Source organism: Bos grunniens, chromosome 3 (assembly GCF_055505025.1).
Source record: "Bos grunniens cultivar Pamir isolate PY7600 chromosome 3, Bosgru_T2T1.0, whole genome shotgun sequence".
Classification (NCBI taxonomy): Eukaryota; Metazoa; Chordata; class Mammalia; order Artiodactyla; family Bovidae; genus Bos; species Bos grunniens.
This window is the reverse complement of record NC_141167.1, coordinates 94,241,965-94,266,663: the sequence shown is the minus strand read 5'-3', so window position 1 is coordinate 94,266,663 and position 24,699 is coordinate 94,241,965. Positions and strand designations below refer to the sequence as shown.

Below are 24,699 nucleotides of genomic sequence, written 5' to 3'. Positions count from 1 at the left end.
CTCCAAAGACAAGCCTCTAATAGGGTATGGCAGTTTCGGCTTTATGCATCCTGGAACACTAGGTGTTAGGGATCTGAACCATAATAGGGAAGAACAAATCTGACTCCATATTGAAACCTGTTTCTTTAACTTTAACCTTTGTATTATATTGCTCTTGCTATAAGAATGCTGCCTGGAGCCTGCAATATATAAGACATTCCATTCTCAAAGCTCTGATGTTTCAAGGTATAATGTCAGACATACATTTTCCACTCACAAAGAGATAAAAATTGCAGAACAAGAATAACATCTGTCTTGTTGGAGGTTTATAGGAATATTGTGACCAGACCTAGGTGAACAGAAGAAAGGATTCTGGCACCAAGAAGTTCACAGCAACCAACCACACTCTGTCCCCTTTTAACGTAGGAGAAACCTGAACTCAAACTCAAGTAAGATGGTTTTCGGGGATACTAGTCCACCACCTTCTCAGTCTGCTGGCTTTCTGAATAATGCTGCTATTCCTTGCCCCAACCATTTATCTCTTGATTTACTTGCCTGTTGTGTGGGGAGCAGTATGAGTTGGGACTCAGGAACAGAATTGTTACGTGAAGTCTGGTCAACTTACTGGAGAGACAATGCAGAGAGGCTTTGAGTCTACAGGAAGAGAGAGGGTCTATGAAGTCCAGTCTTCCAGCCATCCCTGCCAAGGTGCCAGACATGTGAGTAAAACTGTTTGGGGCCCTTCAGATCAGCCCCACCACTAGCTAAAGGCCAGCCAGTGATCCAGTTGACACCACCTTGAGCAGGAGAATCACGCAGCTGAGCCCTGCCCTCCTTCCTGAGATATAAAATCACAATACATAATAAAATGGTTGCTGTTTCAGTCACCACATTCAGGGAAGTGCATTATGTAGCCACAGACAACCAGAACACTGTGTTGATGGCATTCTGTGAAATTCTTTGCAGTTTAACACGCAAATATTTGATAGCGGTTGGAGAAAACATAAATGAATACACCCATTCATAAAAGAAACCTGTAGAAGTGGATGACATTTTGCGCTCTTTCCACTGACTTTGATTTCTCAAGTCAACTACATGGGCGGTGGACACATTTTTAGAGCAAACTGCACACCCACTAAAAACAAGGGCCTCCTTGAGATCTCTCTCAATGACTAAGACATAGCCCAGGAGCGCGGTGTCAGGACTTGTCCAGCGGATGTAGGAGGAGGCAGGGAATTGTAATGAAGGCTGGAGAAGGTGGGGCCCTCGCTCAAAGAGGGCTTTGTCTGCTCCTGAACACAGTGTGGCCGTTTCCTCGGGCGAAATGTTCAGTTTGGGAGAGATTTGCAATTTGAAAAGACAGATTTTATTTCCTCCTCTTCCCAGCTAATTTAAACCTCCACCGATCCCAGGGGAGATTTTTAGTGCGGTATAATAAGGACGTTTTCAGAATCACAGCCTCTTTTTTTCTGAATGTGTTTCTTATGTAAATGCTGCATCAGAGCCATTTCCCTCTTCTTTACACTTTACTTCTGCTTTTAAAACCTGCAAAATAGAAACACAGAGAAAGACACCTTGAAAATACTTTGGGTTTCATCTCTTTTCCATTTTTACCTCAGGCTCCCCACATTTTTTTAAAAAATCCTTATTCTTTAAGTCAAGCATATTTTAAAATCATGTCCTGTTGAACTGGAGAAGCAGAAAAAAAGGTGATTCCTGTATATTTAGGTCTAAATATACCAAGAAATGCAAGGCACTTTATAATGATCTAATAATCCTCAGAATGCAGCGGTGAGGTCAGGTGGCCCTAAGCAAGGGAGTCAAGAGTCATTCAAAGAGGCCCACTCTGAGGCCATGGTGCTCCCCTCTCCCATATCAGTGTTTCTGGAGGCAACACGGGGGGAGGAGGGAAGAAAAGTGCTGGCTGCATAGGTCTCTTTCAAGAAGGTTTTCTTTTTTTCCTGACTCCCTTCCACTTTCCCACGGCCTCCCACTAAGGAGAACTGGCCACGGTGTAGTGTTTGTGGTCCACGCATGTGACTGTATGTGGCAGCTATTCTACAACACCCAACTGTACGGATTTGTTCACGTCCAGTCACCTGGGCTCCCAGTCTGACTGTGGCTCAGATCATGAACTCCTTATTGCAAAATTCAGACTTAAATTGAAGAAAGTAGAGAAAACCACTAGACCATTCAGGTAGGACCTAAATCATATCCTTTATGATAATAAGTGAAAGTGACAAATAGATTCAAGGGATTAGATCTGATAGACAGAGTGCCTGAAGAACTATGGATGGAGGTTTGTGACACTGTACAGGAGGGCAGTGATCAAGACCATCTCCAAGAAAAAGAAATGCAAAAAGGCAAAATGATTGTCTGAGGAGGCCTTATAAATAGCTGAGAAAAGAGAAGTGAAAGGCAAAGGAGAAAAGGAAAGATATGCCTATTTGAATGCAGAGTTCCAAAGAATAGCAAGGAGAGATAAGAAAGCCTTCCTCAGTGATCAGTGCAAAGAAATAGAGGAAAATAATAGAATGGGAAAGACTAGAGACACCTTCAAGAAAATTAGAGATACCAAGGGAATATTTAATGCAAAGATGGGCACTATAAAGGGCAGAAATGGTATGGACCTAACAGAAGCTGAAGATATTAACAAGAGGTGGCAAGAATACATGGAAGAATTATACAAAAAAGATCTTCATGATCCAGATAACCGTGATGGTGTGATCACTCACCTAGAGCCAGACATCCTGGATAGTGAAGTCAAGTGGGCCTTAGGAAGTATCACTATGAACAAAGCTAGTGGAGGTGATGGAATTCCAGTTGAGTTATTTCAAATCCTGAAAGATGATGCTGTGAAAGTGCTGCATTCAACATGCCAGCAAATTTGGAAAACTCAGCAGTGGCCACAGCACTGGAAAAGGTCAGTTTTCATTCCAATCCCAAAGAAAGGCAATGCCAAAGATTGTTCAAACTACTGCACAATTGCACTCATCTCACATGCTAGTAAAGTAATGCTCAAAATTCTCCAAGCCAGGTTTCAACAGTACGTGAACCAAGAACTTCCAGATGTTCAAGCTGGCTTTAGAAAAGGCAGAGGAACCAAAGATCAAAATCCAACATCCATTGGATCATTGAAAAAGCAAGAGAGTTCCAGAAAAACATCTATTTCTGCTTTATTGACTACACCAAAGCCTTTGACTGTGTGGATCGCAACAAACTTGAAAACTCTTCAAGAGATGGGAATACCAGACCAACTGATCTGTCTCCTGAGAAATCTGTATGCAGGTCAAGAAGCAACAGTTAGAACTAGACATGGAACAACAGACTGGTTCCAAATTAGGAAAGGAGTACGTCAAGGCTGTATACTGTCACCCTGCTTATTTAACTTCTATGCAGAGTACATCATGTGAAATGCTGGGATGGATGAAGTACAAGCTGGAATCAAGATTGCCGGGAGAAATATCAATAACCTAATATATGCAGATGATATCACCCTAATGGCAGAAAGTGAAGAACTAAAGAGCCTCTTGATGAAAGTGAAAGAGGAGAGTGAAAAAGTTGGCTTAAAACTCAACATTCAGAAGACTAAGAGGATGGCATCTGATCCCATCACTTCATGGGAAATAAATGGGGAAACAATGGAAACAGTGACAGACTTTCTTTTCTTGGGCTCCAAAATCACTGCAGATGGTGATTGCAGCCATGAAATTAAAAGACGGTTGCTCCTTGGAAGGAAAGCTATGACCAAACTAGACAGCATATTGAAAAGCAGAGACATTACTTTGCCAACAAAAGTCCATCTGAGTCAAAGCTATGGTTTTTCCAATAGTCATGTATGGATGTGAGAGTTGGACTATAAAGAAAGCTGAGCACCAAAGAATTGATGCTTTTGAACTGTGGTGTTGGAGAAGACTCTTGAGAGTCCCTTGGACTGCAAGGAGATCCAACTAGTCCATCCTAAAGGAAATCAGTCCTGAATATTCATTGGAAGGACTGATGCTGAAGCTGAAGCTCCAATACTTTGGCTACCTGATGCGAAGAACTGACTCATTGGAAAAGACTCTGACACTGGGAAAGATTGAAAGCAGGAGGAGAAGGGGACAACAGAGGATGAGATGGTTGGATGGCATCACTGATTCGATGGGTATGAGTTTGAACAAGCTCTGGGAGTTGGTGATGGACAGGGAAGCCCAGCATGCTGCACTCCATGGGGTCGCAAAGAGTCGGACACAACTGAGCGACTGAACTGAACTGAAATGATTCACCTGGGCTCTCAGGTGGCTCAGTGGGTAAAGAATCTACCTGCAATGCAGGAGACCTGAGTTGGATCCCTGGGTCAAGATCCCCGGACAAGGGCATGGCAACCTACTCCAGTATTCTTGCCTGGAGAATTCCATGGACAGAGGAGCCCGGTGGGATGCAGTCCATGGGGTCACAAAGCGTTGGACAGGACTGAGGCAACTGAGCACATTCACCTGCTTCGGAGCAAAAGCAGTGAGGGAAAGAAGGATTATTTCCATAATCCCTGCACACAGCAAAAACAATAAAGAATAAAAATACACTTAATGAAAGAACAGATGATTGAACAAATGAGTTTGAATTCCATCGGGCACTCACTAGCAGCATTTCCTAGGGCAAGTTCTTCCACCTCCGAGAAGACCCTGGTTTCCTTCTGTGTGAGATGTGGAGAGTAGCAAGCCCCTCCCTCGTGGGTAGCTGTGAGGGATAAAGGGGTAACATTTGTGAAGTGTGTGGCAGAACACGCCAGGACGTGTCAGGCACACAGGAGCTTCTCAGCTAAGGTTCAGCCACTCCTCTTTTCCAGACCCACCTCCTAAAGCAGGGCCTCGGGATGGACTGGGCCTGGCTGCTCTATAAGCCTTGAGAGCTGGTGGGGTGGGGGAGGGGGTCACCGGTGGGGCTTGCTGTGCCCAAAGTACTGCTCTGCCTTCCTGGCTGTCACTTATATCAGTTTCCTTAAGACCTGGTCCTTTAACCTGAGGCTTTGCTGTTGTTTAGTTGCTAAGCCATTTCTGACTCTTTTTGATCCCATGGACTGTAGTCTGCCAGGCTCCTCTGTCCATGGGGATTCTCCAGGCAAGAATACTAGAATGGGTTGCCATGCCCTCCTCCAGGGGATCTTCCTCACCCAGAGATTGAATGTGTGATCACTGGGCAGGCAGATACTTTACTACTGAGCCACCAGGGAAGCCCCAATCTGAGATTTAGATTCTTTGGAGGGAGGAGAAGGGGACACTTCAGGCCTGGAACCTCAGTGTGGATGAGATAAGGAGAGAGGGGGATGGAGGAAATTGGGAATCTTGGGATTCCAAAGATAGGTATCAGGAGGGGCTGCCTGGTGTACAGGAGAGATCAGAGTTCAGATCTGAGCTTTTCCTGTTGCTGGAAGCAAGTAAATTACTTAACCTCTTCAAATTGTAACTGGTTGTTTCTCAGTCACCCAATCGTATCTGACTCTTTGCAACCCCATGGACTGCAGTACCCCAGGCCTCCCTGTCCCTCACCATTTCCCAGAGTTTGCCCAAGTTCATGTTCATTGCATCGGTAATGCTGTCCAGCCATCTCATCCTCTGATGCCATCTTCTCCTTCTGCCCTCAATCTTTCCCAGCATTAGGGGCTTTTCCAGTGAGTCCTCTGTTCACATCAGATAACCAAAATACTGGAGCTTCAGCTTCAGCAGCAGTCCTTCCAGTGAATATTCAGGGTTGATATCCCTTAAGTTTATTGACCTATAAAAAAGGACTGTAAAAGCGAACGTACGGGGTGACTGTGGGGTTAAATGAGGCGATATAGCAAATGTTTAGTAGTTAGTATTTCTGCGCAGTGGGTGCTGGAGAGAGGCATAGGCAGCGCCTGCGGGCTCCAGTGGGTTAAATAAGGCTCACACTGGGGCTCCATTGGGCCATGGTAACTCTTTCCTTTCCATCACCTCAATTCTCAGGCTCCGCTTTTTGCCTGGGGCCAGCTGTGACCTCACTAACAGCTACCTAAATTAATTATGAGAGAATGCACCTTTTCCATCCTCAAATCACAAACCAGAGACAAAAGCAAGAGTATAACAATAATATTTCATACCAGCGGAGACAGTGGGCCTCAACTTCAGCCTCAGGAAGGAAATGGTGGAAACATTCCACCACTGAATTGAAAGCCAGGAGCAAACAGTAGGTGGAAGGCAACCCAGGGGGCGGGCCGGGCGGCTGCGGGACGCGCCTCAGGGCCGCGAGGCGCTAGGGGCGCACGTGGGAGCCGGTGAAGGAGCCCCACCTCCTCCACCCCACCCCCTAGGGCGTCGGTAAAACCTCCCGGCCTTGGCGCCGAGCTCTCACCCCTTTGTTTTTCTCCCCTGCTCCTTCCTTCTCCCCTCTTAGCCCCGCCCGCGGCTCCTACACCTCCTCTCCAGGTGCCCCTGCGGGAATGAAGGATCCCACCGGGTGCACCGTGGGAAGTTCGAAGCGCGACTTCGTCACCGTCTCCTCGCCCCTCCCCTGGCTCCGCCTTCCCTTCCCTTCCTTTCTCTTTCCATTTACTCTTCTCTCCTCTACTCTTAAACGCTCTTTCCTCCCCACCTTCTTGCTTCTCCCCTCCCTGCCTCGAGCAGCCTCCCTCTCCACACACCCCGGTCTGAAACGCCCCAGAAAGCTGATGCCCTGAGACGGATCCCAGCACCGCGCTGATCTTTCCTTGCTTTGCTTTGAGGAGGAGATAGCCATCTCCGAGTATGCCCTGGCTGGCTTGTCCCAGTGGGCCCACTGAGCTGCTGGACACCCAAATTTCGATCCTTCTCCTGGGCAGTCCACAGCGCCTCCTCACTGTCCTGTGTGCGCACTAAGCTAGCCCCAGACCCGTTAAACCAGTCAGTCTCTGTGGTTCCCAGACACCACGTCTGAGAGCCACATGCCGAGGAAACAGTGACATGTAACAAGGTGTCTACCTGCTCCTCCCCCTGCTGGCTTCTGGTTGCGAAATGCTGCCGCAGGGCTCAGATTGTTCAGGGAGCCTAGTTAGGAGTGGGGGGCAGGTTGTTCAGGGAGCCTAGCTAGGAGTGGGGGGTGCAGGCAGGAGAGCCAGGTATACCCTGGGGTGGGGATGGAAAGGGGCGTCTGGAGGGCCTTCTGGCGAGGCTGGGCCCCAGAGCGGAGCCTTATCCAAATTCAGGATGCAGTGCCACACTCTGAAAGCCTCTGACATTTCCTCCTGGGTGGGGATGGGTTTCACCACAGGTCACATTGCTCCAGGAAAGAAAAAAGAATTGTGATCTGAATTGTCATGGAAAGTGTGTACTTGAAATCTTATGAAGGTTTATTTTTAGATCCCATGTCTGCTGCACTTATCACCAGAGATGAATTCTAGAGAGGTCTCTCTGCTTTACTGACCTTTAAGAAAAGACTTCAAAGATGAGAGAAGAGTAGGAAGAGGTCTTGTCCTGGGAGAGTGTGTTTTTGTGAAGCCTTCACCTGCCTTGACAGGGCAGTAGCCCTAGCCTGGGTCCAACAGGCCTCCTGAATGTACCCAGTAATGCCAGGACTGTGGGAATCCTTTCCGGGGGTGAAGGACATTGCCCCTCTCTTCTTCCAAGCCTTGACACCACAGAAGACAGGTCTCCCTACCCACCCTACTCCCCAAGGCAGGGTCAATCAAGGCAGATTGACCTCTGGGATTGTCTTCTAGTAGCAAACAATTGTTGAGTGCTTTCTATATGCCAGATACCTTCTATACAGTAACTCACTTAATTCTCACCATCACCCTATTCCATCCTCTAGTTACAGGTTAGAAAACAGCCCTGCAGGGAGATCCAACTAGTCCATCCTAAAGGAGATCAGTCCTGAGTGTTCATTGGAAGGATTGATGTTGAAGCTGAAACTCCAATACTTGGGCCACCTGATGCGAAGAGCTGACTCATTGAAAAGACCCTGATGCTGGGAAAGATTGAGGGCAGGAGGAAAAGGGGACAACAGAGGATGAGATGGTTGGATGACATCACTGACTGGATGGACGTGAGTCTGAGTGAACTCCGGGAGTTGTGATGGACAGGGAGGCCTGGCGTGCTGTGGTTCATGGGGTCACAGTCGGACACGACTGAGCGACTGAACTGAAACCGAAATAGAGAGCTTAAGCATTTTGTCTGACATCACAGAGCTTTCCGATCACTTTCCTCATCCTAAAAGTGTCCATACCTGCAGGTACCCTGCCTAAGTCCCACTAGCCAAAGAGCACAGTGAGGGTGGTCATTCACATCCTGCAGCCCTGAGCACAGGTGCTGAGGAGGAGGGAGCCTAGGCAATAATGCAGGAGCGCTGCTGCAGACAGAGTGACTCTGCATCAATGCTCTGGCAGCCGGTGCCAAGAGCTGCCTGTCCCTGCCAGGCTGCAGAACTGTCTCCCACATCTGCCTCTTGAACTGGTACTTCTCTCCTAACAGCCCATCAGCAGCTTCGTCTCTCCCTCTCCATCAGAGTCTACATAGTCATAGATTGTAACAGCCCCCCACAGTCCCCAGTTCCCCCAGCTTTGAGGGCAATGTGGAAGCACTGAATACATTCCCTAGAAACCTAGAGAGGAGCCTGGAGGCACCTTGAAGGATGAGGCTGCTCCCCACTGGAACCAGTCAGAGACACAATGACTAGAGAGGGGAGGGCTGAGGGAGAGATTCAGGTCAGAAGGGGATGGAGTGTGGGATGCAGAGGTTCATGGACATGGTCCCGCCATGCCTCTGGGCACTCTTGGCACTGTCCTTTCTTTGGCTCAAAAGCTGCCTCTGTACCACATGTTTTGCCAGCTCCCTTCTGATGAGGCTGCGGGGGTGGGAGGTGAGTGGGGAGCAGTCTACAAGAGTAGGCCAGAGCAGGAGAGGAGATACCAGTGTGAGTAGGGGAAAGCTGGAGTGGCTGCTCCTACAGGAACAGAATCAAGCCAGGCCACCTCCCTCTGCAAGGCAGGGCCCAGATCACCTTGGAACATTGCAGGGGGGTCTTGGGGCAGCAAAGGAGGAATGCCAAAGTGGCTGTAAGCCTCTCAGAGTGTGTTGAGAGTCAGTCCATGCCCACACACATGGACACACAGTTATACACCTCCAGCGTCCCTCTTCCACACACACAGACTTTGACACACTTTATGGGCTCCCAAGATGGTGGTAGTGGTAAAGAACCTGCCTGCCAATGCAGGAGATGAAGGAGACGCGGGTTCCATCCCTGGGTTGGGAAGGTAGGTCCCCTGGAAAAGAAAACGGCAACCCACTCCAGTATTCTTGCATGGAGAATCCCATGGACAAAAGAGCCTGGTGAGCTACAGTCCATGGGGTCACAAAGAGTTGGGAATGACAGAGCAGATTTCTTTCTTTCTTTATGCTTAGGTTACATACTTCCCGGGTATGTCGGGTGGCTCAGAGGTAAAGAATCCACCTGCCAGTGCAGCAGACACCAGACACATGGGCTCGATCCCTGGGTTGGGAAGATCCCCTGGAGGAGGAAATGGCAACCCACTCCAGTATCCTTGCCTGGAGAACCCCATGGACAGAGGAGCCTGGTACACTCCATAGGGTCGCGAGAGTCGGATACAAATGAACGACTAAGCACAAGCATAGAGTACATACCCACATTTGACATAAGCGACACACACACACACACACACAAGTGGGCAAAATAAAGACACAAAGGGACAGCCAGTGAACCACACCACTGCGAGAGACATTTTTGTCCATTTACCCACCAGGCCCAGACCCAAAGGCGCACAGTGACAGACTCAAGATGTGACCACTGGGCATTCCAGACAGCTGGTCCCAGAACCCAGGTGTCCAGCACTGAGTCGTCCAGAGCTCAGCTGCTCTAACGCAGCTTGGTTCTGGGAAGCTCTGAGAATCCCAGGAATGGCTCGGAGGTGCTGGGCTTCCCCCAAGAGTGTAAGGCACACAAACTGGGGTTACCTGAGAAGCTTGTGGAATGCCTGAGGGAGACGGGGGAGCTTTGTCCGCTTTGAATGGCCTGAAGCTTCCACGGGGTTCCTCTTCTTATGTGGATGGTGGTCAGTGCTGGTCAATTGTGTTCCTTGTGGCCACAGAGGCTCCTGGCCTGGATGCCACCTATGATGTGCCCCCTGATCCACAGAAAAAGCACCAAACCTGGAGGCTGAGGGTGATGTAATGTGTATGCTCAGTTGTATCCAGCTTTTTGGGACCCCATGGAGTGTAGCCCGCCAGACTCCTCTGTCCATGGGATTCTCCAGGCAAGAATATTGGAGTGGGTTGCCATTTCCTTCTCCAGGGGATCTTCCCGACCCAGGGACTGAACCAGAATCCACTGGTGCAGAAAAAGCACCAGACCTGGAGGCTGAATAGCTCGAGGCTAAAAGCACAAATTCTGGAGTCACACAGCCTGGATTTGAATCTGTGCTCTGCCGCTGACTAGCTGTGTGACCCTAGGCATGTTACTTAACCTTCTTAACCTCTCTAGGCCTCAGGTTTTTTCAACTGTGAAATGAGGACAGTAATACTTACCTTCTGGGGCTACTGTAAGAGTTCAGTGGGTACATTTGAACAAATTGCCTAGTGGTGTGCACGGGGAGCACTTTGAAGTGGTGGCTGCCTAAGTGAGGGGGCTGGGGCCCCGGGGCGGGCGACAGAGTGGCTGATAAGGAGAGGAGGGTGGGGCAGAAAGAAATCAATGGTCTGACCCTGACCACACATCTCTGTCTCTGTGCTGTCAACTTTGATATTCTGGTGGGAGAATAAATAACAGCATATTTCCTCACAGACAACAGTGTGCTCAACCAGAAAGCCACAGAAGACAGGAACATTTCCTCATTATTATATAATCATAGCAAAGATAATGCCTCCTTCTCAAAGGAGTCCAGAGCACTTAGAAACTGCATGGTTGGAGCCCAACCTGCATGGGCCCTGTGCTGGAGGATCCAGGCTGCTGGCTGCCAGCTCGGGCTGCTCCTGAGTGGGAACAGCAGAATGTTGACCACAGGCATCCTGAGGACTCCTTCACGCACAGGCGTGTGAGCACACATGTACACACACACACCAGCAGCAGCACCACCACCACCACACTCAGCATCAACACTGCATCCTCAGAACTTCCGTGACAGGTCAACTGCCAAGTGGCCGGGGGCCTCAGAGCAACTTAGAAGCCTTGGAAGGGCTCCGCAGAAGGAGGGGAGCCCTCTCAGCCCACTGTCAACAGGAGAAGTGAGGTGAGGGGTACTGGCCTGACACAAATTGGCATTTCCTCCTCCCCTCTTTTGTAGGCTGAGTTTGTGTCTGAGAGGGTCCCCTGAGCAGGGCAGCCAGAGGGATGCTCCACAAAGGAGTGTAGGCGGTGACTCCCCTTCTGTCCAGCGCAAGCCCTCACTGCGGTGTGGACTCCACTGGGGTAAGAAACCCAGGAGGGCACAACTCATGGATGAGGACCTCCCCTCTCTGTCCAAGCTCTGGATTGGACTACGTGGAGGGGAGAGAGGTTTTCTCCTTGTACGAAGAAGCAGAGACCCATGGAAGGATTCCATGAGGCCAAAGAAATTTCAGAGTTTGCTGATTTGATAGGGCCACTGAGGCAAAGGAAGGCTATCCGGGATCAAGTGTGAGTCTGGTACCACGAAGACTTAACACTTCCCTCCACTATTAAGCATAGTTGGCATTTTGCTTTTAGGAGAAAGAGGGAAGCGTGTGGCTCTGGACTTGAGAGGTTTTTTAAATTAATTTTTATTGGAGTATAGTTGCTTTACAATGTCATGTTAGTTTCTACTGTACAGCAAAATGAATCAGATATATACATATATATATACACATATATATATATACACACACACATACACACACACATATATCCTATTTTTTCTGGATTTCCTTCCCATTTAAGTCACCACAGAGCACTGAGTAGAGTTCCCTGTGCTCTACAGTAGGTTCTCATTAGTTATCTATTTTATATATAGTAACAATAGTACATACATGTCAATGGCCATCTCCCAGTTCATCCCACTCTCCTCTTTCCCTGCCTTAGTGTCCGTATGTTTGTTCATGTGTACATCACATGTATGTCCATGTGTCTATTTCTGCCTTGCAAATAAGATCATCTCTACCATTTTTCTAGATTCCACATATAGGCCTTAATATACAATATTTGTTTTTTTTCTGACAGTTTCTTGTTCTATCCATATCTCTACAAATGACCCAATTTCATTCCTCTTTATGCCTGAGTAATATTCCATTGTACATATGTACCACATCTTATTTTTAAAATTAATTTATTTTTTAATTGGAGGATAACTGCTTTACAATATTGTGTTGGTTTCTGCCATATATCAACATGAATCAGCCATAAGTACACATATGTCCCCCCACCCCGTTGAACTTCCCTCCCACCTCCCACCTCATCCCACCCCTCTAGGTTATCACAGAGTACCAGATTTCAGCTCCCTGTGTCGTACAGTAAATTCTCATTGGCTATCTAATTTTTCATGTGATAATTCATGATTCAATACTGCTCTCCCTATTTGTCCCGCCCTCTCCTTCCCCGACTGTATCCACAAGTGTGTTCTCTATGTCCACATCTCCATTGCTGCCCTGCAGATAAGCTCATCAGTAACACAGGCCTGGAAAAGGTCAGTTTTCATTCCATCCCAAAGAAAGGCAATGCCAAAGAATGTTCAAACTACTGCACAATTGCACTCATCTCACACACTGATAAAGTAATGCTCAAAATTCTCCAAGTCAGGCTTCAACAGTACATGAAGCAAGAACTTCCAAATGTTCAAGCTGGACTTAGAAAAGGCAGAGGAACCAGAGATCGAATTGCCAACATTTGTTGGATCACTGAAAAAGCAAGAGAGTTCCAGAAAAACATCAACTTCTGCTTTATTGACTAAGCCAAAGCCTTTGGCGGTTAGATTACCACAAACAGTGAAAAATTCTTAAAAGGATGGGAATACCAGACCACTTTACCTGCCTCCTGAGAAATCTGTATGCAGGTCAAGAAGCAACAGTTAGAACAGGACATGGAACAATGGACTGGTTTCAAATTGGGAAAGGAATACATCAAGGCTATATATTGTCACCCTGATTATTTAACTTCTATGCAGAGTACATCATGTGAAATGTCAGGCTGGATGAAGCACAAGCTGGAATCGAGATTGCCAGGAGAAATGTCAATAACCTCAGATATGCAGATGACACCACTCTAATGGCAGAAAGTGAAGAAGAACTAAAGAGCCTCTTGATGAAAGTGAAAGAGGAAAGTGAAAAAGCTGGCTTAAAACTCAACATTCAGAAAACTAAGAGCATGGCATCCAGTCCCATTGCTTCATGGCAGATAGATGGGGCAACAGTAGAAACAGTAAGAGACTTTATTTTCTTGGGTTCCAAAATCATTGCAGATGGTGACTGCAGCCATGAAATTAAAGGATGCTTGCTCCTTGGAAGAAAAACTATGACCAACCTAGACAGCATATTAAAAAACAGAGACATTACTTTGCCAACAAAGGTCCATCTAGTCAAAGCTATGGTTTTTCCAGTAGTCATGTGTGGATGTGAGAGTTGGACCATAAAGAAAGCCAAAGAATTGATGCTTTTGAACCATGGTGTTGGAGAAGACTCTTGAGAGTCCCTTGGACTGCAAGGAGATCCAACCAGTCCATCCTAAAGGAAATCAGTCCTGAATATTCATTGGAAAGACTGATACTGAAGCTGACGCTCCAATACTCTGGCCACTTGATGCGAAGAACTGACTCATTGCAAAAGACCCTGATGCTGGGAAAGATTGAAAGCAGAGGAGAAGGGGACAACAGAGGATGAGATGGTTGGATGGCATCACTAACTCGATGGACATGAGTTTGAGCAAGCTCCGGGAGTTGGTCATGGACATGAAAGCCTGGCATGCTGCAGTCCATGCCATTGCAAAGCGTCAGACACGACTGAGTGACTGAACTGAACTGAACCGCCTTTCTAGATTCCATGTATACACATTAATATACAATATTTATCTTTCTCTCTCTTACTTCACTCTGTATTACAGGCTCTAGGTTCATCCACATTATTAGAACTGAGTCAAATGTGTTCATTTTTATGGCTGAGTAATATTCCATTGTGCATATATACTGTAACTTCTTTTTCCATTCATCTGTTGATGGATGTCTAGGTTGCTTCCAATGTCCAGCTGTAATGTATATAGAGCTGCAATGAACATTGAGGTGAACGTGTCTTTTTCAATTATGGTTTCCTCAGGGTATATGCCAGCTTCCCTGGTGGCTCAGATGGCAAAGAATATGCCTGCTATACAGGAGACCCAGGTTCAATCCCTGAGTGTGGAAGATACCCTGGAGAAGGGAATGGCTGCCCACTCCAACATTCTTACCTGGAGAGTTCCATGAACAGGAGAACTTGGTGTGCTACAGTCCATGGGGTCACAAAGAGTCGGACACAACTGAGTGAGTAACACTTGCACTTTTCAGGGTGTATGCCCAGTAGTGAGATTGTACCACATATTCTTTATCCTTCCCCAACTTGAGGGGTTCTTATTGCCCTTCTTTTGGCCCTCCTGCCTCCTTGCACTCTCAGATATACACGCTTATGCTTGCAGCTGATCCTAAGCACGTTCATCAAAGGATGGATGGACCATCACCATTTCCTGAGCACTCTGGCACTTGGTATCAGGGAACCCCATAGTCACAGCACTTTTTGCCTAAATTTCTGTGATGTCCAGGTCTCATACAGATGTCATGAGACAAGGAAGACCACTGTATTTCTGGTGCTTCATGTAGAGGCAGACACATAGTAGGTGCCGACAGCTTTTAAAATGCCTTCCTATTATTGATCGCACAGTAAGAGCGGTGACCCTGACAGCAACAGCCATCACTGCTGTGTGCCAAGGGCTGGTTATGGGCTGGCACAGTCCTGCATGCTTTGTATGTACTGTCTCATCTAATGCCCTTAGTAGCCCTATGGTACAGGTACTTTTCCCAGCTACATGTTACAGATGAGGAACTGGGGCACAAAAAAGTCAAGTACATTGCTTAAAGTCACATAGGTCCTATGGGATGGGGACAGCATCTGTATCTGGAAGGAGTCCAAGCACCACCCAGCTGTGAGGTCAGACTTCAGCGCCCTCTCCAGCTTCAGCTCTTGATGCTCTCTACCTTACATCCCACACACAACTTTTGCACCTCTCTGCCTCTCTGTCTATCTGTCTGGACTATTTTTCTACAGCAACCCACTCCATCCAGTTTCTCCTGGCTATTACCTTCCTGTCTTTCCAGATTCATTTTACCTGCCGCCTCCTCTTGCAAGGCTCCCCTATGCACCAGCCCACAGTCCCCAGGGCTGAGCTGGGTGACTCTTGCTTTGTTTCCCTAGCATCATGTAGATGACTCCATTGCACTTGCTGTGAAGGTGCATTTATTTTCTCCCACACGGTTCAACAATGATATCCTACCTATCACTGTATCACCACCGCCTGGCAGCATGCTGGATACTTGGTCATTGCTTGTTGAGTTGTGAACATTACCTATAAAGGATCAGAGAATAAATTAGACTTTGCAGACTACATGCAGACTCTGTTGCTGCCTCTCCTCTTCCTCCTCCCAGTTCTTGAAAAATATGAAAACCATTCTTATCTTGAGGGCCACACAAAAACAGGCCATGGGGTCAGTTGTACCAGTGGTTCATAGCTGGCCAACTCCCCTGTCATTGGGGAAGATATTTCTAAACAAACAAACAAAAATTACTTGTCAAACTAATTCAATGGGCCATATGGTATATCAAAATGGCAGGCAGAGGTTGGGTGGATGTCTTTGGTTGTCACGATGACTGGGGAGAGGGGTTAGCCACACTTGGTGCCCAGGCACCCAGGATGCTAAGCATCTGGCAATGCTCAGGGCAGTCCTGGACAGCATGTCAGTGACCCACTGAGGCACACAGGCTGGCTGTTTGATGCTTCTTTCTCACTGCTTCCAGTAACATGCAATCATGTTGGGAATTCACTGAAATAAAAGGCATTAGAGAACCACCAGTTCCTTCTCAGATCCAGTTGTTTAAGTGGTACAAATAGGAGAAATGAGACTGTATGCCTTGAGGCAAAGAAGGGCCCTCTTGGGCTTTCCTTGGGATCCCTGGCACAACTTTAAGACTTGCTGTAGCTTCTTGTGCCTTCTAAGGTCTGCCCCAGAGCAGGGTCGGCCCTGGAAGATCACCTGGGGAGTATGAATGGAAGCAGAGATTCATCAAACTGTGTCATAATCTGTCCTGAGCAGGCCAGATCCATCCTTGAGGCCCATCCCTTGTTGAACTGGGGGAGACGCAAAGCTGTGTGTGGGCGGCTTCATTGAAAGTGGACAACCAAGCAACAGGAAACATGGAGTGGAGAGGCTTGGTTAGTGGTTGATCCAGGAAGCCCAGAGCAGGCTGCAGAACAGCCACCTGACCCCTCTTTATCCCCCACTTCATCCCATCATGGCTTCCCTGGTGGCTCAGATGGTAAGGAATCAGCCTGCAATACAGGAGACCTGAGTTTGATTCCTGGGTCGAGAAGATCTGGAGAAGGGAATGGCAACCCACTCCAGTATTCTTGCCTGGACAATCCCAGGGACAGAGGAGCCTGGCAGGTTACAGTCCACGGGGTCAAAAAGAGGTGGACATGACTGAGCGACCAACACTTTCACTTCCATCACATTATGCATCTGGGGTTTGAGCACATGTTTTGATTTAAGTAACACAGGTAAAATCTCTCATGCTGTCATCATGAAAACTAATCAAATATTAGTCTAAACTTTTACTTAGATGCTAGCAGGCACTTTAGAAAAATGCACCAATAAGTACAAAAGGGTCCGTTTTCAACTACCGTTGAAGAGCTTTAATGGTAGTTCTCTAGACCATGCTGCCAAGTCGCTTCAGTCGTGTCCGACTCTGTGCAACCCCAGGGACTGCAGCCTACCAGGCTTCTCTGTCCATGGGATTCTCCAGGCAAGAACACTGGAGTGGGTTGCCATTTCCTTCTCCATCTCTAGACCATAGAGACTTATAATTGGGCATAAGGGTCTAGGTTTGGAGACTACTTCTAGCTCTTATTAGCTCTGGGTGAGTTCTTTTTTTCTTATTTATTTTTGGTTGCTCTGGGTCTTCTTTGGTGTGCCTGAGCTTTCTCTAGTTGTGGCGCACGAGGGCTACTCTTCCATGCAATGTGTAGGCTTCTCATTGCAGCGGCTTCTCTTGTTGAGAAGCACAGGCTCTAGTCAGGCCGTCTTCAGTAGCTGCAGCCCACGGGCTCATAGTTGTGGTACACAGGCTTAGATTCATGTGGAATCTTTCCAGATCAGGGATGAACCCATGTCCCCTACAATGGCAAGCAGATTCTTATCCACTGTACCACCAGGGAAGTCCATCCGTGGGTGAGTTCTCCACTCTCTCTTGGAGTCTTCATTTCCCCATTTGTAAAGCCAAAATGATTGACCCCTTCCCAGCCTGTTCTCCAGGGGTGATTTTGGTAATGCAAACGAGATGAGGCATGTTAAAGCATTTTTATGAACTATAAAGCATCATAAAAAATAGAAAATCCCTCAGGACATCTTGTTTTTGCATAAATCAGAAACTAATTTTCTATAAAAATTCCTTTTGCCTTAGAATCACCTCTCTTTAGAACAAACTAATTTGCTCAAGAAAACAGGTCATACTGACCTTTCGTTTGGGGGCCAGACACTAAGGTATCAAGATTAGTTCCAATTTAATAGCATTATATGGAAGTTCCAAGATAGGAATTCATAAAGCACTGGGGTGATTTACTCTGTCACTGATTTATTCATGAAGTTCATATCCGTACCTCGCTTCTACACTTGCTCAGCTGTGTAAGATGCTTTTTAGATTGCTGTCTTATTGACCCTGTGTCATGGCAACCCCACGAGGTAGGTTTTATTATTTTTGTTTTACAGATAAGGAGATTGAGACTAACTAACAGAGTAACTTGCCTACAGAAATTCAGTGAGAAATTAACTCTTCTTTAAAAACCTTTTAATAAAATTAAATCTAGTTGTTTTTGGGGGGCTGTGCTGTGCAGTATGTGGGATCTTAGTTCCCCTACCAGGGATCAAATCTGTGCCCCTCTGCACTGGAAGCATGGAGTCTTAATCACTGAACTTCCAGGGAAGTCCATATCTAGCTATTGTAATCTGTGCTAGAAGATATGAAACAAGTATCCCTTCCTTGTTAAATCATCAACACATGTACAATCATTCTTCAGTTAAAAAAAATATGCAAGTGAAAAAAAATTGATGGAAAATATGCAAAGACCAAAATTTCGTAAATTCTGTTTTGGTTTTATTTTTATGGGCTGAAAGCAGAAACTTCAAATCAGTTTTTGAAAGAAAAACGGGAAAGGAAGTTGAACATAAGCCTGGAAACTTCAGGAAGAATGAAAAGGACTGCTTTATGAAGACTTTAGGCTGTCAGCTCTCACTTTGGCCAGAAGTCTTTCTTGTTGGTTGACCTCTCAGATGTCTTGAAGGAATAGGAGCTGTTTTCACCTCACATTTCTCCCTCTGCTCCTTCAGACAATGAACTGAAGCCCTCAGGCCTGAAGCAAATGTTTTCTTCCCCACTCCTTGTCATTTTGCTCTTCTGTGGCTTCTGTGGGCCAAGCTAATTTGACTCACAGTTAGAACATGGCAGCATCACTTTATTGTCTTCCTTCCCTTACCTCCACGTTCTTAGCTCAATTTCTGACAAAGCTCAGTGACCAACTCTACCTGTGAGGTTGCAGGATGTGCGGGAAGTAGAATACTCTTTTCATCTTCATTTTATTTCTATAATCCCACCTTCACCTCTGCTGGCCCAGACGCATCAATACTCATTTCTCTAAAAGCATTAGGAACTGCCTCCAAGCTTCAGAAGAGCCTCCATCTAGTGAGTCTGATGAGTCCACTCCCCACACGTATGTAAACTGAGCAGGTCAACTGTGAGAACCGGCAGTAGGCTTGTCTGGGCACAGGGAGGAGAGGTGTCCACAGGGAAGGAGCTACTGCCACTACCAAGCAAAGTTCTGTCCAGCCAGAAACGGCCTTCACTAAGACCATCACTGGAGAAGGAAATGGCAACCTGCTCCAGTATTCTTGCCTGGGAAGTCCCATGGACAGAGGAGCCTGGTGGGCTACAGTCCATGGGGTCGAAAGAGTTGGACATGACTGAGTGACTAAACCAGCACCCACCAAGACCATCACTATAGAAATCCTACCCATTTCCAAGGTCCATCTCTCACTCTTTATAGACGTGGCTTTTCTGAGTCTTCATTGCTGTGGATGGGTTTCCTCTAATTGCGAGGAGCAAGCTTCTCATTGAGGTGACTTCTCTTGTTGTGAGGCATGGCCTCTAGGGTGCACAGGCTCAGTAGTTGTGGCACACACGCTAAGTTGTCCCGACGCGTGTGGAATCTTCCCATACTAGGAATCAAACCTGTGTCCTCTGTATTGACAGGCAGATTCTTAACCACTGGACCATCAGGGGAGTCCCCTCCTCACAGTCTTGACCTTGACCATCTCAGCTGGAAGAGACGTCCATCGCAGTGCCGCTCTGTAAAACACAGAAGAAGCATGTATCACTGACCACCAGTGGTGTATCGTTGACCACCGCTTACTTGTCAGAGTGATTTGGTTTCCCTCTTAGACAGTCAATTCCCTGAAGGCTAGAATTAAATCTCATGCAGCCTTGGACCCAAAACAGCACCCACCCTAGTGCCTTGCACACAGGAGGTGCTCAATAAGTTATTGAGTTTTAAAACTAATGGCTTTTTTAGATTTCTGCAGTATTCGAGGTGTAATGGTCATAAAAAGCATATGTGGGAAAATCTGTACACCCTTGGAAATTAAATGAAACACTTAAAAAGAATTCATTATTCAGAGAGGATGTCTCTAGGAAAATTAGAAAATATTTTGAACCAAATGAAAATGAAAATCTAACATATCAGAATTTATGGAACTTATAACAGTGCTTAGAGGGAAACTTACAGGATTAAATACTTAGAGTAGAAAAGAAGAAAGGTATGAAATCAATTATCTAAGCTTATACCTTTGGGAAACTAAAAAAAGAAGAGCAAATCAATCTAAAGCAAGCGGAAGGAAGGAAATAACAAAACAAGAGTAGATATCAGCAAAGTTGAAAAAAAATAGAGAAAAACAGTGAAACCAAATGATCGTTCTTTGAAAAGATCAATAAAATTGATAAACATCTGTCTAACTTAAAAAGGAGAAACGACACATAATTACAAGCATCAGTGATGTAAGAGAGATATCACTACAGACCCTGTAGACATTAAGGAGATAATAAAGGAATTACTATGAACAATTCAACACATACAAATCTGACGATTTCCATGAAATGGACCAATTTCTCAGAAACCACAACTATCAATTCAGTCATGATAAAACAGATAATATGAACAGTCATATAAAGATTAAAGACATTGAATTTGTAGTTTTAAAACCATTTGGAAAAGAGATCTTGGGACTTCCCTGTCAGTCCAGTGGTTAGGACCCTGTGCTTCCACTGCAGAAGGCACTGGTTCCATCCCCGGTCGGGGAGGAAGATCCCACATGCTGCATGGCAAGGCCAAAAAGAAAAAGAAAAAAGAAATTTCCAGACCCAGTTGGCTTCCTGGCAAATTCTAAGGGCAAAAAGAAGAGGAAGAAACACTTCCCTACTTAAATTTGATGAGGCCACCATTATTCTGATACTGAGACCAGACAAGGACATTACAAGAAAACTTGAGATCCATATCCCTCGTGAACATATATGTAAAATTCTCAACAAAATATGAGCAACTTGAATCCAGTGATACAATACAATAAGAGCATGACTAAATGTCCTCCAGTGAGTGGATGAGGCAATGACAGTCTTCTATATTGTCACTGTGGTGATGGGTGCACAAATCTATGCATGTATTACAAGTCACAGAAATGTATACACACACACAAACTAGTCAATTTTACCATATGTTAATTTCTACAGTAAAGTTTTAAAACTTGTGTGACGTGTGTATGCTTTGTGATGATAACTGGCATTTGTATTATACTTATTTAATTTTTTATTGAACATTGTTGAAAATCAACAATGTTGATGGTTCTTTGAAAAGATCAATAAAATTGATAAATGTTGGGCCAATCTCTTCTGTACAGCAAAGTGGCTCAGTTATACACATATAGCCAATCTTTTTTTTTAATATTCTTTTCCACTGTCTTTTGACAAAAAGTGCTTTCAAACACGTTTCACAAAATCCCCTCAACTACAATCATACGAGGCATGAATTACTGATCTCATTTTTAGAGACAGGAAACCTAAGTCTTAGGTGAAATGTCCTCCTGTGTATTCATGAGGAGAGTCAAGCTACAGGTCCAGACCCTCAGTGGAAGGTCCCATCAGCCCAGATTCCCACTAGCACCTCCTGGCTCTGTGCTTGTAGCCCTGGATGCAGATGGCGTGAATTCCTTGTCCTCTGGATAGAAAGTGAATCCAGGAGCAATGGCTGTGCTCAACAGCAGTGGCTGCAGGGGTTTCTCTGGAGAAGGAGTTGGGCACTCACAGTGCAGAGAAGCTCTGGCCGCGCTCCTCGCTACGGCAGGTAACTCCACACAACTGAGAATTCAGTTCACTGACAACAGAGGAGCTTTCCACTCTGAATGCCTGCTCTCCGTCTGGTTTCTTTGCATCTCATGATTTTCTTTTCTACAGTGAGGAAAAGGTATTCTACCATGTCCCAAGGAAGTAGTGGGAGGTGCGAGTGGAGGAGTGAGAATGAAGATTGCCAGAGTATTTCATCCTATTTTTTGTAATCCCCTGCAACTTTGTTACACTCCTTCTCCGAGAGACCCTCTACTCTCCACTCCCACCCTCCTCCAAGAAGCACGTGAGTTAAAGGCAGAGGAGACAGCAGGACCTGGGGAAGCACACCCACTGGCCTCTTGTTGATGGAGGTGGTCAAGAAGAGTGGGTGATGTACCGGGAGCACACCTATGAGAAATGTGCTAATGAGCAACTTTATATATATATCTCCCCTTGTTCAATTCAATTAGTGTATTAGTATGTATCAAATATGGGCTTCCCAGGTGGCTCAGTGGTAAAGAATCCTCCTGCCAAGTAGGAGACATGGGTTCAATCTCTGGGTCAGAAAGGTCCCCTAGAGAAGGAAATGGCAGCCCACTCCAGTATTCTTGCCTGGAGAATTTCATGGACAGAGGAGTCTAACAGGCTACAGTCCATGGGGTCTCAAAAAGTCAGACACAACTTCGCGAGGAGGCTCCTCCAAAGGATCTTCCCAAACTAGGGATCAAACCCGAGTCTCCTGTGTCTCTTACATTGCAGGCAGATTCTTTACCTGCTGAGCCATCTAGGGAAGCCCAAACAACAATAATTTATCAAATATCTAGAGTATCTTGGTATCTATTTGATACCAAGCAATTGCTTATATTCCTTCTTCATCAGAGAAGTAGATCTTACTGGCCATTTTTAAAGGACTTACTTTTAAAATGGAATCACAGCTCAAGGTGCTGCAAGGAACTCTTGCTAAAATGTTTGAACCCCTCAGGAAACTTTGGACAAGCAAGGGGCCAGTTTATTTCCCAGCGGTTGCCCTACTGGAATTATATTTTGCTGGATTGATATTGTGCTTCAGGCTTGATTCTGGCTGCAGCATCCCAAGGCTGACTCATTCCCTACCATTCCAACCTCACGGGAATAAGTCTGGCATAGGGGCTGTAGGGATGAGACGATTCTGCAAGGCACAGATGATGTAAAACTGAATCTGTTGGGAGGGAGCAGTGGGCTAAAGGAGAAGTTTGCAGGGTCTCCGTATCCTGTGCTCGCTGAGCAGGGAGTATAGGGAAGCCAGCTTTCACATACCAGCACGAGCAAATCATAGCAAAGGGCAAAGGATGACTTCATCTTGTTTTTTTCTGGGAGCGTGAGGCACGGGGACATGGTTTTTAGGGAGGCCAATTGTGTAGCTCCTGTGCTTAGAACACAAATCCTAATGGTTGGAAGAGGCACAGCCCTAGGAGGACATATTTTAAGGACAAGTAAGAAAGCATGTGGGCTTCCCTGGTGGCTCAGTGGTAAAGAACTCACCTGCCAATGCAGGAAACACAGGAGATGTGTGTTCAGTCCTGGGGTTGGGAAGATCCCCTGGAGAAGGAAATGACAACCCACTCCAGTATTCTTGTGGGGAAAATTCCATGGACAGAGGAACCATGCAGCAGACTACAGTCCATGAGGGTCACAAGAATCAGACATGACTCAGCAACTAAACAACAGCAACAAGAAACCTAATTGCTCCCCAGGTAGCCCGAGGTTGTCCTGTGAACCCAGGACCCTTTCTTTCTCAAGAATCAAGAACAGTAGACTTGGAGATACTATTTTAAAAATCCCTATATCCAGAAGCTTTCTTCTTTTGGGGGCAGACAGCCTGCGTTAGTGTTCCCCAAACCAAGCCAGTACAAGGATCTAGAATAATTCTGAATTGATTTCAATATGGGGAGCTTTATTTTAGTTTAGGAAGCAATTTCTCACATACTGTCTTCCGTGTGAGAAGACACATTATTTGGTTTTACAATTCTGTGAGGCAGGTTTTATGATCCCCTTTAGAGGAAACCAAGACTCAGAGACATTAAGGAACTTGCTCAAAATCTCTCAACAATCCTGTGGCGAGGCAGGGATGAAATCTCAGGTTTACTCAGCACCTGGAGGAGGAAATGGCAGCCCACTCCAGGATTCTTGCCTGGGTAAATCCATGGACAGAGGAGCCTGGTGGGCTACAGTCCACGGGGTCGCAAAGTCATGTCACAAAGTCAGACATGACTGAGCAAATAAGCAGAGCACAGCATGGGAATTGTTCATGTCCCAGACATCAGAAAGAGTGTGGGGCCAAAGAACAACTGGTTGGGTAAGAGACACTGAGTTAGGCTGAAGCACAGGGGGCGTGTGGAGGGGGAATTAGGTTGGGCCTACATGAAGGGATGGACTTCCCTGGTACCTCAGACGATAAAAACCTGCCTGCAATGCAGGAGACCCAGGTTCGATCCCTAGGTCAGGAAGATTCCCTGGAGAAGGGCAGCAACCCACTCCAGTATTCTCGCCTGGAGAATTCTGTGGACTACAGTCCATGGGGTGGCAAAGAGTCAGACACGACTAAGAGACTGACACTCACCCTACAAGGGAACCCCAGGGGGCAGTGTTTGTTCACCTGGCCACAGGAAACCATTCAAGTGTCTGTAGCGGGGAGAGGCTGTTCAGAGCCAGGGCGTTAGGGCAGTGACCCAGTAGTGACACCTCCTATACGTCGAGTGGAGAGTGACAGCAGAGGGGCTGTTGAGGTTGTGAGGGGAAGGGGTGAGAGCTCCTGTGACAGACAACAAGGGCCCGAACTGGGCAGAAGTCGTGAGACCATGCCGAAACGGAGCACTTCACATAAGACCAGCCTGTTCAGGTCTCAGCAACCAAAGCAATATGGCGGCTGAAGGACAGCAAGCCTGCAAAGATGGTTTGAGGCCCCCAACTCCCAGGCCAGGAAGAGAAAAGAAGTCAGAGGAGTTGGGCTGTGAAGAAAGGCGGAGGGGAGGGGTGATGTGTCTGCCTGGGGTATCTGAAGGTTGACAGCCCAGTGGGATGTCTAGTGAAAATGTGCAGCTAACTGTCAGAATGTTAGAGATATGGGTGTGGCCGACAAGCCCTCTAA

The 24,699-nt window shown here is 46.5% G+C and overlaps 1 protein-coding gene and 1 long non-coding RNA gene across 11 annotated transcripts in view; both read right to left on the bottom strand.

Annotated features, from left to right (window-relative positions):
* Window positions 1-213: 213 nt before the first annotated feature.
* LOC147376143 (uncharacterized) lies at window positions 214-6,458 on the bottom strand. Of its 7 annotated transcripts, none has more exons than XR_015160777.1 (5): window positions 6,331-6,458; window positions 5,508-5,746; window positions 4,600-4,698; window positions 4,352-4,460; window positions 214-1,524 (listed from the first exon to the last, which is right to left on the bottom strand). It is a non-coding gene; the product is annotated as an uncharacterized LOC147376143 (long non-coding RNA). The 7 variants fall into 7 exon arrangements; XR_015160778.1 differs by having other exon boundaries at window positions 4,352-4,457; window positions 6,080-6,457; XR_015160779.1 differs by having other exon boundaries at window positions 5,508-5,733; window positions 6,080-6,457.
* An 11,828-nt stretch (window positions 6,459-18,286) lies between these two features.
* Window positions 18,287-24,699, bottom strand: part of MAB21L3 (mab-21 like 3) — a 46,943-nt gene continuing 40,530 nt past the window's right edge. For all 4 annotated transcript variants that reach the window (XR_015160772.1, XR_015160773.1, XM_086392046.1 and 1 more), the window contains one exon: window positions 18,287-19,547. Coding sequence is in view for 2 of the 4 variants with exons in the window: in XM_086392046.1 (XP_086248172.1) it covers window positions 19,492-19,547 (56 nt within the window). In the remaining 2 variants the exon portion in view is untranslated. The remainder of the gene's footprint in view (window positions 19,548-24,699) is intronic.